The 14,662-nt window shown below is 44.3% G+C and overlaps 1 protein-coding gene across 3 annotated transcripts in view; it reads left to right on the forward strand.

Moving 5' to 3' along the window:
• Nucleotides 1–4,910: 4,910 nt before the first annotated feature.
• mpped2a (metallophosphoesterase domain containing 2a) overlaps nt 4,911–14,662 on the forward strand; it is a 145,600-nt gene continuing 135,848 nt past the window's right edge. For all 3 annotated transcript variants that reach the window (XR_011346397.1, XR_011346399.1, XM_069902910.1), the window contains exons 1-2: nt 4,911–5,272; nt 6,984–7,270. Coding sequence is in view for 1 of the 3 variants with exons in the window: in XM_069902910.1 (XP_069759011.1) it covers nt 7,119–7,270 (152 nt within the window). In the remaining 2 variants the exon portion in view is untranslated. The remainder of the gene's footprint in view (nt 5,273–6,983; nt 7,271–14,662) is intronic.

Below are 14,662 nucleotides of genomic sequence, written 5' to 3' on the forward strand. Positions count from 1 at the left end.
CTGCTCTATAATTATGCTCTTTACATGACAGTATGTTAGTGGAAATCCATGGGGATCTGTTCTAGGATTCCTGCTCTTTATATGTTAGTGGAGAGCCACAGGGATCTGCTCTGGGACCCCTGCTCTGTGATTTTTTTTTTAAATAACTGACCTGGATGAGAATTAGAGAGATGGGTCAGTAAGTTTGGAAATGACATGAGGTTGAAGGTGTTGTGGATCATGCGCAAGGTTACACCATGATATAGACAGGATGCAGAGTTGGGTAGGAAAGTGGTAGGTGGAGTTCAATCTGGATAAGTGTGAAGTGGCGCATTTTGGAAGGTCAGATTTGGAGGCTGAGTACATGGTTGTGGAACAGAGGCACCTTTAGGTCCAAATCCATAGTTCTCTCAAGGTAATTGTGCAGATTGATTGGGTAGTTGAGATGGTTTATGATATATTGGCCTTCATTAGTCAGGGGATTGAGTTCAAGAGTCGAGAGGTAATGTTGTATGTCTATAAAACTCTGGTTGGACCACACTTGGAATATTCTGTTCAGTTCTAGTCACCTCATTATAGCAAGGATGTGGAAGCTATAGAGAGGGTGCAGAGGAGATTGACCAGGATGTTGCCTGGATTGGAGAACATGTCTTATGAGGCAAGGTTAGTAGAGGTAGGGCTTTTCTGAATGGAATAAAGAAGGATGAAAGGGAACTTAATAGAAGTCTACATGATTATGAGATGCATAGATAGGGTGGACAGCCAGCACCTTTAACTCGGAGCTAGAGAAGCAAACACCAGAGGACATCAGTACAAGATGAGGGGAGGAAAGTTGGGGGAGACATCACTGTGACAGAGTATATAGAAATATTTTTGGGAGATAAATTGGGAAAGGTTTGTAAGAGTAGGTCACATGCAAACACTTTAAAACAGATCTTATTTGAAATACTGGAGACATAGTGGCTTCTCACACCTTTTTGCAAGAGTGAAGAATGCAAGAGATGTCACTAATGGATTATTGTTTACCAAGGCAACAGATGAAAGAGTAGGCTGGAGCTGCTGCTGTCTGAAAGGAGAATTTGCTATTGTAAGAGGGTCATGTGGTTTTGTAAGTAGAGAGAGTCAAACAGGCTTTCTCTCAGAGTGAGAGAGAGAGAGAGAGATACACACACACACACACACACACACACACACACACACACACACACACACACACACACAGAGCACTTGACAGTGTTACAACCAGCAAGAAGTTGCTGGGACTGGAACAGGACAAGCTGGCAAGCTTTTGGAAAACAGCCTGCTATAAGCCCTTGTGGTTCATGCAAGAAGAGAGGACTGGCTGTCTAATGTTTCACTTGGAATAAGAGAAACAAAAAGGAACTCTGTGGTGACCTGAAAGAAAGAGGTCATTATCTGGAGAACCCTGATGGGGCAAGTTTCAACAGCAAGACACTGAGGTGACTGAGAAAGTACATCAGTTGTGGATGTCCTGGAACAACACATCTCTGTCTGAAAACCAACAAGAACCTTCCTGAGTGGTAACCTTTCGAGCACCAAAGCCTAGTGAACTTTATACATGTTAAATTCTGTGCACAGTATAAGAATTGTCTGCAACTAGTGAACTTGGAAGAATGAGAAGTAAGATTGGACTGTAAACCAAATAACTTTTCTGAACTTACACTCAAATGACATACACATGCACTTAGAATTAGAACCCCACCACCATCTTTCCTTCGGTCTTCTTTCCTCTATATTTTTCTCTCTCTCTCTTCGCTTTTCCCCCCTTTCTCCTTTCACAGAGCCAAAAACAACCATCCCTCCCCAATTAATTCTCATCTTTCCTCTCTCCTGTGCTTTTATCATATTCAATGAACATCTTTCCTCCATTGGTCTGTACTCCTCCCCCTCTCATTCTACCCCTTTCCCTTGCCTTTTTAATGCAGACATCTGTCTGTTTTTATTCACACCTTGAGGAAGACCTCGGGTGCTCACTCAGAACAGAAAGATAAGATGGAAAGAGTTCAGAGAAGATTGACAGGAACGCTGCTGTCGGAGAGCAGCAGCAATCATCAAGGATCCACACCTCCCAGCACACACTCTGTTCTCACTGTTGCCATCAGGAAAGAGGTCTAGGTGCCACAAGACTTAAACCACCAGGTTCAGGAACAGCCGCTACCCCTCTTCCATCAGACTCCTCAACAAACGAAATCAGGACTCTTATTTTGTTTGTCCTTCTCTGAATTGCACAGTTGTTGACATTTCTTTATTTGTTTACATGTGTATGCTGTGGACAGTTAAGTTACCAATAAGTGGTTATTCTTCCTGGCCTGCAAGAAAAAAAATCTCAGGGTTTTATGTGATGTCATGTATGTACTTTGACAATAAATCTGAAATCTGATCTAAATCTAAATCTAAGAATGTTGCCTGGACTTCAGAAACTGAGTTTCAGGGAAAGGTTAAACAGGTTAGGACTTTATTCCCTGGAGCGTAGAAGAATGAGGGGAGATTTGATAGAGGTGTTTAAAATTATGAGAGTAAATGCAGATAGCCTTTTTCCACTGAGGTTAGGTGAGATACAAACCAGAGGACATGGGTTAAGGGTGAAAAAGAAAAAAGCCTAGGGAGGGGAAACTTCTTCACACAGAGAGTGGTGGAGGTGTGGAACAAGCTGCCAGCTGAAGTGGTGAATGCGGGTTCAATTTTAACATTTAAGAAAAATTTGGACAGGATGGGAGTGATATGAAGGGCTATGGACTGGAACTAGGCAAAAAAAAAAATGGTTTGCCACAGACCTGATCCTGTGCTGTAATGTTATTCCACAGGCAGTTGTGGAGGCCAGTTCATTAGGTGTATTTAAGACAGAGGTTGATAGGCTCTTGATTAGCCAAGGCATCAAAGGTTATGGTGAGAAGGCCAGGCAGTGGGGCTGAATAGGGAAATGGATCAGCTCATGATTGAATGGTGGGCCAGACTTGATGGGCTGAATGGCCTATTTCTGCTCCTATGCCTTATGGTTTACAAAGAATGCTGAATTCCCCCCCCCCCCCCATCAAGCATACTCACCATTGATGGATGATCTGCTGTCAGCACCATTTACCTGCCTTTCCTTCCATAACCTTTAATTCCCTACTTCACAAATTTCCATCTGCACTTTAAATATATTTAATGAGGCAAATATTGACGGGTTCCCCAGGCAGGGAAGTCCACACTATCTGGCAAAAATACAGTTCCCCCTCATCGCAGTCCTAAACCTCTTCCCTTGAAACTTGAGCTATATCTCCTAGATCAGTTCTCACCCACCCATGCAAACAACTTGCCAGTCTTTCATAATTTTATATTTCTATAAAATCCCCTCTCATTCTTTTAAATTCTGTCCCACTTCCCTCTCCCCTCCTCCCTCTTCCCTCTCTTTTAAACTTAATGCCATGTCTATTTCAACTTGGCTGATCTCTGGAGTTTCGGATCAATGTCCACTTGCCTGCCTTTGAAGAGTTAACATCTGACCCCCTCTCTCTCTCCCCTCCCTCCCTCCTCCTCCAATTGTCCCCCTCTCTCTCATTTTCATTCCTCCTCCCTTTCCCCCTCTCCTTCCTCCTGTGTGTGTGTGTGTGTGTTCCTGTCTCTGTCTGTGTGTGTGTTCTTTTCTCTGTGTGTGTGTGTGCCTTCCTGTCTCTCTCTCTCTCTTTGTGAGTGTATCTATGTGTGTGTGTTTATATGTGTGTGGGTGTTCCTATCTGTCTGTCTCTCTTGGTGTGTGTGTGGGTGTTCCTGTCTCTCTCTCTCTGTGAGTGTGTCTATGTGTGTGTGGGTGTTCCTATCTGTCTGTCTCTCTTGGTGTGTGTGTGTGGGTGTTCCTGTCTCTGTCCCTCTCTCTGTGAGTGTGTCTATGTGTGTGTGGGTGTTCCTATCTGTCTGTCTGGGTGTGCGTGTTCCTGTCTCTGTGAGTGTGTTTGTGTGTGTTCCTGTCTCTGTGAGTGTGTGTGTGTGTGTCTATGTGTGTGTGGGTGTTCTTGTCTGTCTGTGTGTTGGGGTGGGTGTTCCTGTCTCTCTCTGTGAGTGTGTATGTGTGTGTGGGTATTCCTATCTGTCTGTCTAGGTGTGTGTGTTTGTGTGTGTTCCTGTCTCTGTGAGTGTGCCTGTCTGTGTGTGTGGGGGTCTATGTGTGTGTGGGTGTTCTTGTCTCTGTGAGTGTGTTTGTGTGTGTTCCTGTCTCTGTGAGTGTGTCTGTCTATGTGTGTGTGGGTCTATGTGCGTGTGAGTGTTCCTGTCTCTGTCTGTCCTCTGTGAGTGTGTGTGTTTTCCTGTCTCTGACTGTCCTCTGTCTCTTTCTCTCTCTGACACACGCAGGACACTCAATGAGAAACAACATGCACTCCCCGAGTCAAGAATTAACAGTGACCAGCTTCAATCTTTCTCTTTTTTTCCCGCCACTCTCAATGGTATACACTCTCAATGGTATACTCACTTACTCTCTCTCTCTCTCTCTCTCTCTCTCTCTCCCCCCCCCCCCCCCCCCCGCCCTCTTCTATCGGCATATTTCCAATTGCTTCCCATTCCCTGAACATTTGGTCCATAGGGGAAAAACACATACACACACAAAAGCAAAACCCACGCACAACACTTCCAAGAAAGACTCACGTTAAAAAGTTTGTTTTTGTATTAAAAAAGCGACCTGAAGTTGTGTTGAAGAGGGAAGTTACTGGCTGCAGTGCGGATTGATGGGTGTCAGACAGGCAGCAGCCTGCGCTGTGAGCATTGTGTGGCACTCGCTCTCTTCCCACCCCCTCACTCCCGGGCGAGCCTGACCCCGACTTCTCGCTCGCCCACCCTCCCTCTCTTGCTCTGCCCCCCTCTTGCTTTTCTTTTGGCTTGCTCCGTTCCCCTCCCTCCCTCCCTCCCTCGCTCGCTTCGCTCCTCCTGCGGGAGCGCTGACCCGAGCGAAGGTCGAAAGCGAGGCTGCGCCGCAATCGGCTCCCGGGTGCCGGCGGGTCGGAGGTTCGTGCCCCGGGGAGGGAGAAAGGACCAGTCGGCCGGAGCCCCGCCGCCACCCTCCCTCCCTCTCTCCCTCCCTCCCACTGCCCACCCAGGCAATCTCCCCTCTCACCACCCTCCCTCCTCACCCCTTCTCCCTTCCCTCCTTCCTCCCCTTTCCTTTTTTCATTCTCACCCTTCCTCCTTCCTCCCCTTTTCCATTCTTCCCCTCCGATGAATCGACTCCAGTGAAGACCTCGATCAGGACAACCCCCGGATTCCCGACTCAACCACACACACAAAAAAAATACATGCAGAGGTAATTTTTTTAAAAAAAAGAAAAAAAAACAGAAACCTTGTGCCTTTTTTTAAAAAAAAAGAAAGAGGGAGGGAGGGTGAGAGAGGGAAAGGAGGGAGGGAGGAAAAGAGAACTGAGAGAGAGGAAAGGCAGCCACAAAAGCCAGGGTCGGCGCCGCGAGGTTAGAGGTTCCCTGTCACGACAAGGCGAGACACAACCAGAAATGTCTTGAAATGAACCTATTTTCGAACGCCGTGTTGCCAAAAATCAAAGCCCCCAATGTATCGCATTCGGTGAAATTGCAACGCTCTTGACACTGTCATGTATCAATTCTCTTTATAGTCCATCGCTGTGTGTGTTACAGCGGAGAGTTAATTCTTGGTTTTATATCTATCTCTTTACACACCAACACAAAAGTCTTCACGGTCGCGATCTTTTAAGGAATTGCAACGAAGGCCGTCCTCTTGATTTTTTCCCCCCTCTTTCTCTCTATGCACCGCACAAAAGACGAGATCAAATCTCATGCAAAGTGCTGACCTGTTCCGTACCCCCTTCTCCTCCTACCCTCTATTTACTGTTATTATTTAATTCAGTCAAATTGCAATAGAGTTGATACTGATAATCCTCGGAGAACAAAAAGAAATACAATTTTTGAACTATTGATCCTTATGTGTGCATTTTACATTATGCCTGTATCTGAAATATAACTAATGTTTGCAACAATTTGATTGCACGAATAATTGTAGACATTCGCGGCCTAGATGTGACCAAAAATAAGGAAAGGGGTTTTAAAAAATGTTGCTTCTTGAAATTGAGCAAATTGATATATTGCAGAGTTCATGCATGTTATTATTTTGCAATTTATCAGTGAAATTACATACAGGGTTTGAGGGGGGGGGGGTGGAAGAGAGAGAGTCTATGTTGATGTTATTTAAATTATGTCCTGAGAGGTAAACTGGGCAATTTTGTTCTTGAATTTTAGACACACAAATTCAAGGGGGAAAATCCGAATTGAGCGACGGCGGTGGGATGAGCTGGAGAAATGAATGACGTTGGGGAGAGGGGTTCGGATTTTGCTTTTGCCACCGTGAAGAAGGAGCCAGTTTGCTCTTGCCCGTTGCTCCCGTGGAGCGATCAGGGAGCAAGACGAGGTCGAGACCAGGCCCCTTTGAGGACTGGTGGGCGGATGGAGCAGGTTCGCAGGCACTTCACCTTTCCTGGAGTTGGCCAGTGAGGTCTGACACGCAGACAACCTTGCGTGTGCGATGGATGCTCTTGAAATCATAGCAGCCTTAACAGATTTATTTATCGGGCTGGGGGACAGGCAGGGGATTGGGAGAGCGAGCAAGTTTCCCCGTGTAGAATGGGCGTCGTTAGCCCCGAGTTCGTGAACTTGAGCTTGTCCCCAGGTGTGGGGCTTCAGGTGTAGGTGCCACACCAGGGAGGTGGCGTTGCTTGTCTGGAGTGAACGGCACACTCTCGGATTTGGGATCTCCCTGGGCAGAGTTTTACCATTGGAGATTAAACAGGAGTCCGCGAGAATTTGTTTTTATTTCCCTACATAATTTGTGGGAAGTTTCTTTTGTTCAGGACGGAAGGGCCATTTCATATAATTTGGGACATTTGCTGTTGTGTGGTTAACTTTGTACTTTGATCTGGTCTGATTGCTCTGTATTTCACACAAGTTTGTCTCAAATTGTGTTTCCCCCCCAACCCCCTACCCCCGGTCCAGGTCGCTGCTGTGTTCCCTGGTTCCCCTGTTTCTGGTTTAGTTTGGCAAGTAGTTTCCCGGTTAGAAGGCTGGAACATCACAAGCCCCAAACTGCCCACAATGCGCTGTTTAGCGTTCGCCGAAGCAAGGGTGTAAATGGATTTTGTCGAACAAGGGAGGATGGCTCATGGAATTCCTTCGCAAGGGAAAATTACCATCACTGTGGACGAATACAGCTCGAACCCGACTCAAGCCTTCACTCATTACAACATTAATCAGAGTCGCTTCCAACCGCCCCACGTGCATATGTGAGTACATCAAGTTGTACCGTCTGCCACTAACCGCCGTCTTTGCCTTTCTGAAAACTCGGGGTTGAACACAAAACAATAAGACTGTCCCATACTCTTACACCTCTCTCCCCCCCCCCCCCCACCTCTCATCGCTCACATTCACCCACAGACTTTCACACCCACACAGACCTTCAGACACACAAACATAAGCTGTAGCACCCTCATACACATACAGACTCACACATGCTCTCACACACACACACCCCAACAGAGGCAGAAAGTCCTAAAGACACACACAAACAGGCAATAAGTACACAGACCCTGGATAAAACTTTGGATTGCTGCAATTACTGCTTTTGGTTGAAGTGATTTAACAAGAATACATTTGCCAAGGGCTCAGCATCAGGCATTTCTTGTGATTCATAGCAATCTATAAATCTGGCTTGGAATGAACAAGTAAATTGTTACAGCAGGTTAGCAACCTATTTGTCAATTAGATGTCAAAAAGCTGAGGGAATAAGGGAATACCAAGCCCAAGAAGCTTAACCATATCTTAAACTGTCTCTTAATTTTAGCTGACTGGAATAAAACCTTCAAACAGAAGGTGGTTCCCATTACAGAATAATTATGTAAATACTTTATTATATTTAATGAGGCGTGGTTTGCTTTTCACTGTCCCAGAGCGTATAAGTGATAGTTTTAAACTGTCACAAAATTTCAGATAATGCATATATCCTGAGCTCAATCTAATCCTTGTGTGAATGGTCTTTTAAAGTTTGATCCAAAAGTTCTCAAGGACATAAATGCAAATACCTTACCTGGTTTATTTGTATTCATTCGACGGCTGCTATTTTAAAAAAAAGGCTTTAAGATCTCAGACAGTGCAGCCAGGATAAGCAAACTCCATTTCATGTTAGCTGACACCTGCTAACAGTAGAAGATCTTTCTCCTGAAAGCTGACATCATGAGAAACAGATCCTTTCAAAAATAATTTTGTGAATCGCTACATTTCTTTCAAAATAATTAATTTTTTTGGAAGTTCATTGAAATCCAATTTGCATTTCTCTTGCACAATTTCCAGAGTCAAAAAATTGAGAGTGAAGTAAAAGCAATGCTAAGAAAAAGATGAAATGAAAGGAACTTAAATTTATGAATAATTATTTTGAGGTCCTTTATTAAGCAGAGACTACATTTGTTGCTCCTGTTAAAATATATATTAGGATGAAACTCAATTCTCAAATTCGGGATTTGCCATAACAGAAACATGGCAAGTGGAGTTGAAGCGATATTTAAATTCGGAGCACACAGAAGGAATACTTATTTAAAATACAGATGCATAATAAGAGGATTTTTTTTTGTGTGTGCATGCCACAAATAGGAAACAGTCATTAAGTGCAAGATAGGTAGAGGAAACTTCAAATGTATGCTGTGGCGTGATCTTGAAACACTGAATGCTGAGATGGCGCTCTGACCGTGATGCTGTCACAGGCCTGTTGTGGCACTGAATCATTTTAATAAAAATAGATGTATTTAACGGGATAATTGAACATTTAATGAACTCAGAATGTACGACTTTAAGATGGACGACTTGTAAAAGGGATTTTGCAATTATAGCGGGTGGGGGTGAATATGGCAGAAATATTGTTCTGTTTTGTCACCTCTCTCCCCCATAACAAAGCAGGGCCGCTCCAAAGGTATTTCTCCCAGGTGTATTAAACTTGAGAATTCAGAATGCCTGTGTATTACATATATTGTGTCGAGATAAATCCCAGGGGAGCAAAACTCATTCACAGTCTCTTCTCAACAGCGTGAGGCAGTAATACACTGTTTTTTAGTGTGCTACTTGAATCAGTGATGTTGGCAAAAACCTCTGGCCTGTTGCAAAGCAGACCTGCTGAATTAAAAAGAAAAACTGATCTTTAGAGGATTTTTTTTAAAACAATAATACACATGGTGTGGAGTGACTTCAGGGTCATAGTGCAGTCTTTTAAGCATTCAGACAGCATTTATAAGCAGCTTGAACTTTGCTCCCACAGTTTATGCAACCTTCTTAACCTCAGTTAAATGTCAACCCGGTACTCGCTCCAAGCATCTTGTAATCCATTGTAATGACCAGCACTGGTGTTGTAGTTCATCTCTACTTCAGCGCGGTTTGAAAGCAAATTTGCTTTTCTGCGTGAAAGGCAATGTGCAGAGATGCTGTACTCCCAGTTCTTGTGTGGGTACTTCCTGCGATCCAGTGTACTGAGCCAGGATAGACTCGGATGTGGAAGGTTGGGAGCCAGGATAGTCTTGGATGTGGGGCGTTTGTTTGTCTGAGCAAGTGTAGAAGGGGCTGCTGAAGGTGTCCGTCACAGCCCGGTGAAGGATCTCCCTCACACAGGACACAGAGCTCCTTCAAGAATCTGAGGTACCTACACAGCATTGACTGCTGCCCTCCCCACTCTACCAAACATAATGCCCGGCCAAACGTGAAGCCCAATTTAAACTAAAACCTTGCTGCTTGTACCCTATTTGTAGGATTTGTAAAGGATGAAATAAAGCTTAATGAGCAACAAGACTTGATTTTCCATCTGGGCATTCTCCATTAAAATCATCTTCTCCAGTTTCTGCTCACCTCCTCTCCATTCTCCCTCCTTTCCCGTTCCCTTCGTCTTCTTTCCAGCACTCCATCCCCTTCCCTCTCTATTCACAGAGCCATCCTTCTTCCCCCTGTTCGCTGTTGTTCCCTCCCTCCCTCCCTCATCCACCTATTATCTCCTGCCTTTGGGATTATGCTTCCCCCCCTTTCCATTTTGTTTGGACACCTGCCAACATTTTTCCATACCTTGATGAAAGGTTCAAGCTGGAAACGTTGGTTCTGTATCATCATCTTTGCTGTTTGTTTGACCTGCTGAGTTTCTCTAGTATCTTTTTTTAACTTCAATCACGATGTCTGCAGACCTTTATGTTTTACTAATGAATTGAAACCATCTTGTCTGTGTGTTTCCCATTCCCCAATTATTTTGTTTTTGTAAGTGAGAGACTTCATTGTTCAACTACCCCATCTAATGATAAATGTAGTCGTTTTATAGTTTGGCCTCAGACTTGGTTTAAACATTTGGCTTCGTGACTGGTTGGTGTATTTGGAAGTGGATCATTTGCAAAAGATGTCCACTGAATAGCAAGGAATTTACGCAATAATCTGGTGGCTGCAGTAAAGAAAAAAATCGCCTGATCTTTCTAAACTGAGATGGTGTCAAAAATACATCTGGTTAATTCGGCATTAGACAATGGCTATACGAGCAAATTTAAAAATAAATAAATGTAGACTTCCGCTTAGAGATTTAATTTCCTCTCTCTGCTCACTGTTCAATGACTGCACCAAACTCTTTTGTGCGGCATTCTATGCTGTGTTAATAATGGGCATGAAATAGCTCAGAGTCTGCTAACTAGTACACTATCAGGGAGGGTGGTTCAAGCCTCCTTTTCTCTTCACATTGTCTGCTGCTTTCTGCTGCAAGAAACACTCGAGAAAATCGCACAACATTGTTCTGCAGTTTTCCCTTGCATACAAAAGTACAAGGGAGACCTGTAAGATGATGCACAAAGGTGCTGGAGAAACTCACCAGGTCACACAGAGAAAAAGGCCCAAAAAGTGATGAGGGAGGGAGAGGGAAGCTCTCTGATCTTAAGGGTGGGGAACTGGGGGAAAAGGGTTGGAGTGATAACTCCTCCCAGGGGAGGAGTTAAAGGTCGATGTTAATGCCGTCTGATGGAGAGTGCCTACACAATATCTTTTATTTCTCTTCTACCCTCCTACCTGTATCCACCTTACTTACTAGCCTGTGCTCCTCTCCCTTCCCTTGGCTCCTCTCCTCTCCTTCCACAACTGCCCCCCCCCCCCACCCACCTCTCACCACCATTTTGGTGCCATTATAGCTGATGAAGGGCTGAGGCTTTGGTTACCCTTTACTTCCTCTGGATGTTGTGTGACCTGCTGAGTTTCTCCAGCACATTTGTGTATTAAACTCAACTCCAGAATTTGAAGAGTTCCTTGTTTAACTCCTTTAAGATGATCAAAGGATTTGATAGGGTCCTTCATGAGTACCCTACTGTTTAGGCTTACAGGCCTATTTCAGGTCAGAGGTGAGCGTGTGAGAATAACAGTTTATGTCATATACATATGTACCCTGTACCACGTTCCAAAATGCTTCCTTGCTGTAGCCACACAGATACAACAACATTAGTATAAAATAAATGACCACAACGTGTCATGAGACAAAAAGAGATAATAAATATAAAAAGATAGTTGTAATGCCTGGAATAAAATAAGTGAGATTTCAATAGTACAGGCGGATAATTTGGTGGACCTGGAGTAGTTTATAGTTATGGGAGATACAGGAACATACAATGCTCTTGATCTTGGACGTGTTGGACTTAAGGCTTCTGTACCTCCTGCCTGAAGGGAATAATGGGAAGAGATTGTGATCAGGGTGATGGGACTCCTTCATGACGTTGGGTTCCTTCTGGAGTGTGTGATACATTCAATGTTCATTTTTTAATTTTATTTTATTTACAGCAGAAGCCTATTCCAGCCATTTAAACCTGTGCAGCCCAATTACACATAAATTAACCAACAACCCCATTTTTGAATGGTGAGAGGAATCTGGAGTACACGGGGGAAACCCACACAGTCACAGGGAGGACATAAAACTCCTTACAGACAGCGTTGGATTCGATCCAGGTTCACTGGCGCTGTCATTACATCTTGCTCACCACTACACTAAATATGCTGCCCATTTGATATCACTGGGGAAAAGAAAATTCTACCACAATTGTAAGATCCCTGAAAAGACAGGTGTAGGGCTTAACTGAGAACTGCGGCTGCTTTAACACCTCAATCCCAACTGATGCTGGAGTGAAACATGAAAGTTTGCAGATGCTATGATTGTAGTAAAAGCACAGAGATACTGGAGGAGCTCAGCCGGTCTCACAGCGTCCATAAGAGGTTAAGGTATATGACGGATGTTTCGGGCCTGAGCCCTTCATCAAAGTACATACCTTCTGTGGATGCTGCGAGACTGGCTGAATTCCTCCAGCATTTCTGTGTGTTTTTACCCCAGCTAAGATTGGCCAGATATTCCCTTTTCTTCTCGGGCTTAAGTCTTCCTGAGCTTCCCTTCCTAACCCCCATCCTGCCCCCATCCTTCTCCTCATTGCTGATGTCCCCTCACTGTGCACCCCATCATTTTTTTTCCATGTTCCACGCACTGTATTCTTTGGTAAAATCCTCTCCCTGGTTTGCTGTCTCATTTCTCCTTAACGAGTGGCTGGGGATGAGAGGGGAAGGGGGCTGGGGTGGAAGAGGTCTATTCCATCAAATGCGATTGTGAGTCTTGTATGATGGAATATCTGAGGAAGACCCACCAGCTGTTGGGGCGAGGGGCATGTGAAAAATTGCCTGGTAAGATGACTTGATATTTTTGGTTACTGAGAAGGTATATAAAAGCAGACAGACCATGACTGATTGCTGCCGTCAATATACATGATCTAAGAATAAGCTCGAGGGGCGAAATGGCTTTATCTTGTTTGGGGAATTAAACCCAGATGTATTCTGGTTCCAGTTTATGTCTGTAAGTTTATATTAGTTGAAAGATCATTACTTATGCTTGAATTACCAATGATATTTGAGCTATCAGGAGGGATGGGAAGACGGCTGATTCGGAAACTTGCTATGACATGAGAGCTGCAGAACCAGAGAAGAAATGAAGACAGAATTGACTTCCCCATTGACACCTACCAATTCAAAGAAAAACACTAAACTCTGCAGACACCATGGTTGAAGTAAGAACACAACGCTGGGAAAACTCAGCAGGTCAAACAGTGTCCTTCATACAGCAAAGATAAAGATACATCACCAATATTTTGGGCTTGAGGCCTTCATCGAGGTATAGAAAAATGTTGGCAGACACTGGAACAAAATGGTGGGGATGGAGGGGTGGGGAGGAGCCTGGTCCTACAGGCAAGAGGTAAGTAGATAAGGGAGGGAGGGCACAGCAGTAAATGGGGGGAGGGGGGCAGCTCTGTGAATGGAGAGGGAAGGGGGTGGAGAGCTGGAGGAAAGAAGACAGGGATGGGGAAAAGAGGGAGAACGGGGAGTGGGTGAGTAGAAACTGTCCATGTTAATGCCATTTGGTTGGAGAGAGCTCGGATGGAAAAGTAACTGTGGCTCCTCCAATTTACAGGTGGTCTTGGTTTGACAGTGGCAGACATATCAGCGCAGGAGTGGAGTGCTGAATTGAAGTGGTTGGCCGGGAGTTATGTATCTTTATCTTTGCTATATAAAGTATACTGACCTGCTGGGTTTCTCCAACATTGTGTTTTTACCTGCCAATCCGAGGCAGACAAAGCCTCGGACAGTCTAACCCTAAAACTCAGTTTGCTAATCAAACTCTGTTTGCTTGTAAATCTACCATTTACATCTATGGCATTGGCATGGGATGGTTAAAGCTTTGATACCCTGCCCAGTTGTGAATGGAGACCTTTTCTGTCTGTAAGAATGAACGAAAGTTTTTCATCATCTACTCAGGTGCAATGAGAGTCTTGCTTGCTGCACAGTTTCCAGTTGCATAAATAAAATAAACAACAATTTAAATGTAATTTAAGTATAAGATGATACAAAGAGAGAGTATAGGATAATAAATATAAAATGAAGAGAAAGTAAATAATAAAAATTCAAAGTTGGCTGGTAGTTTCAAACCTGTGTTGTGTAGACCGATCTTTGGTGGTCGTGAAATAGTCTTGTGGTTTCGTTGCTATGAGAAGGTTCAAATTGAACAAGAAGGTTTGCAGATGCTGGAGTCAAGTATCATACTGAAATTTGCTGGAGAAACTCAGCAGGTAATGAATGCAACATCAACAGCTGAATTTCTCTAGCCCATTTGTGCATTGCACATGAGGAGGTTCTAGGAGCTGAGAGCTTTTGGAAATAAACCATTCTTGTGAAAGATGAACGGTTGCAGGTGCTGCAATTGTAGTAAAAACAGAAATGCTGGAGGAACTCAGCAAGTCTCGCAGTATCCATAGGAGGTAAAGGTATATTACTGACATTTTGGGCCTGAACCTTTCCTCAAGGTATCCTACCTAGAGGAAGGGCTGAGGCCCAAAACTTCAGTAATACATCTTTATCTCCCATGGACGCTGCGAGACCTGCTGAGTTTCTCCAGCATTTTTGCGTGGAAATTATTCTTGTACTGAGAGGTGACTGGACCTCAAGGCTCTGTACCTACTGCCTGAGCAGTGAGAAGAGAACATGGCCAGGTGATGGTGGCTGCTGTCTGGAGGCAGCATGTCAAAATGATGTCTGCATTAGGCAGGAGTGGACAGTGGTTTTAACCCTGGTCATTGGTGCTGCAACAGCATTGTGCT

Source organism: Narcine bancroftii, chromosome 1 (genome assembly GCF_036971445.1).
Source record: "Narcine bancroftii isolate sNarBan1 chromosome 1, sNarBan1.hap1, whole genome shotgun sequence".
Classification (NCBI taxonomy): Eukaryota; Metazoa; Chordata; class Chondrichthyes; order Torpediniformes; family Narcinidae; genus Narcine; species Narcine bancroftii.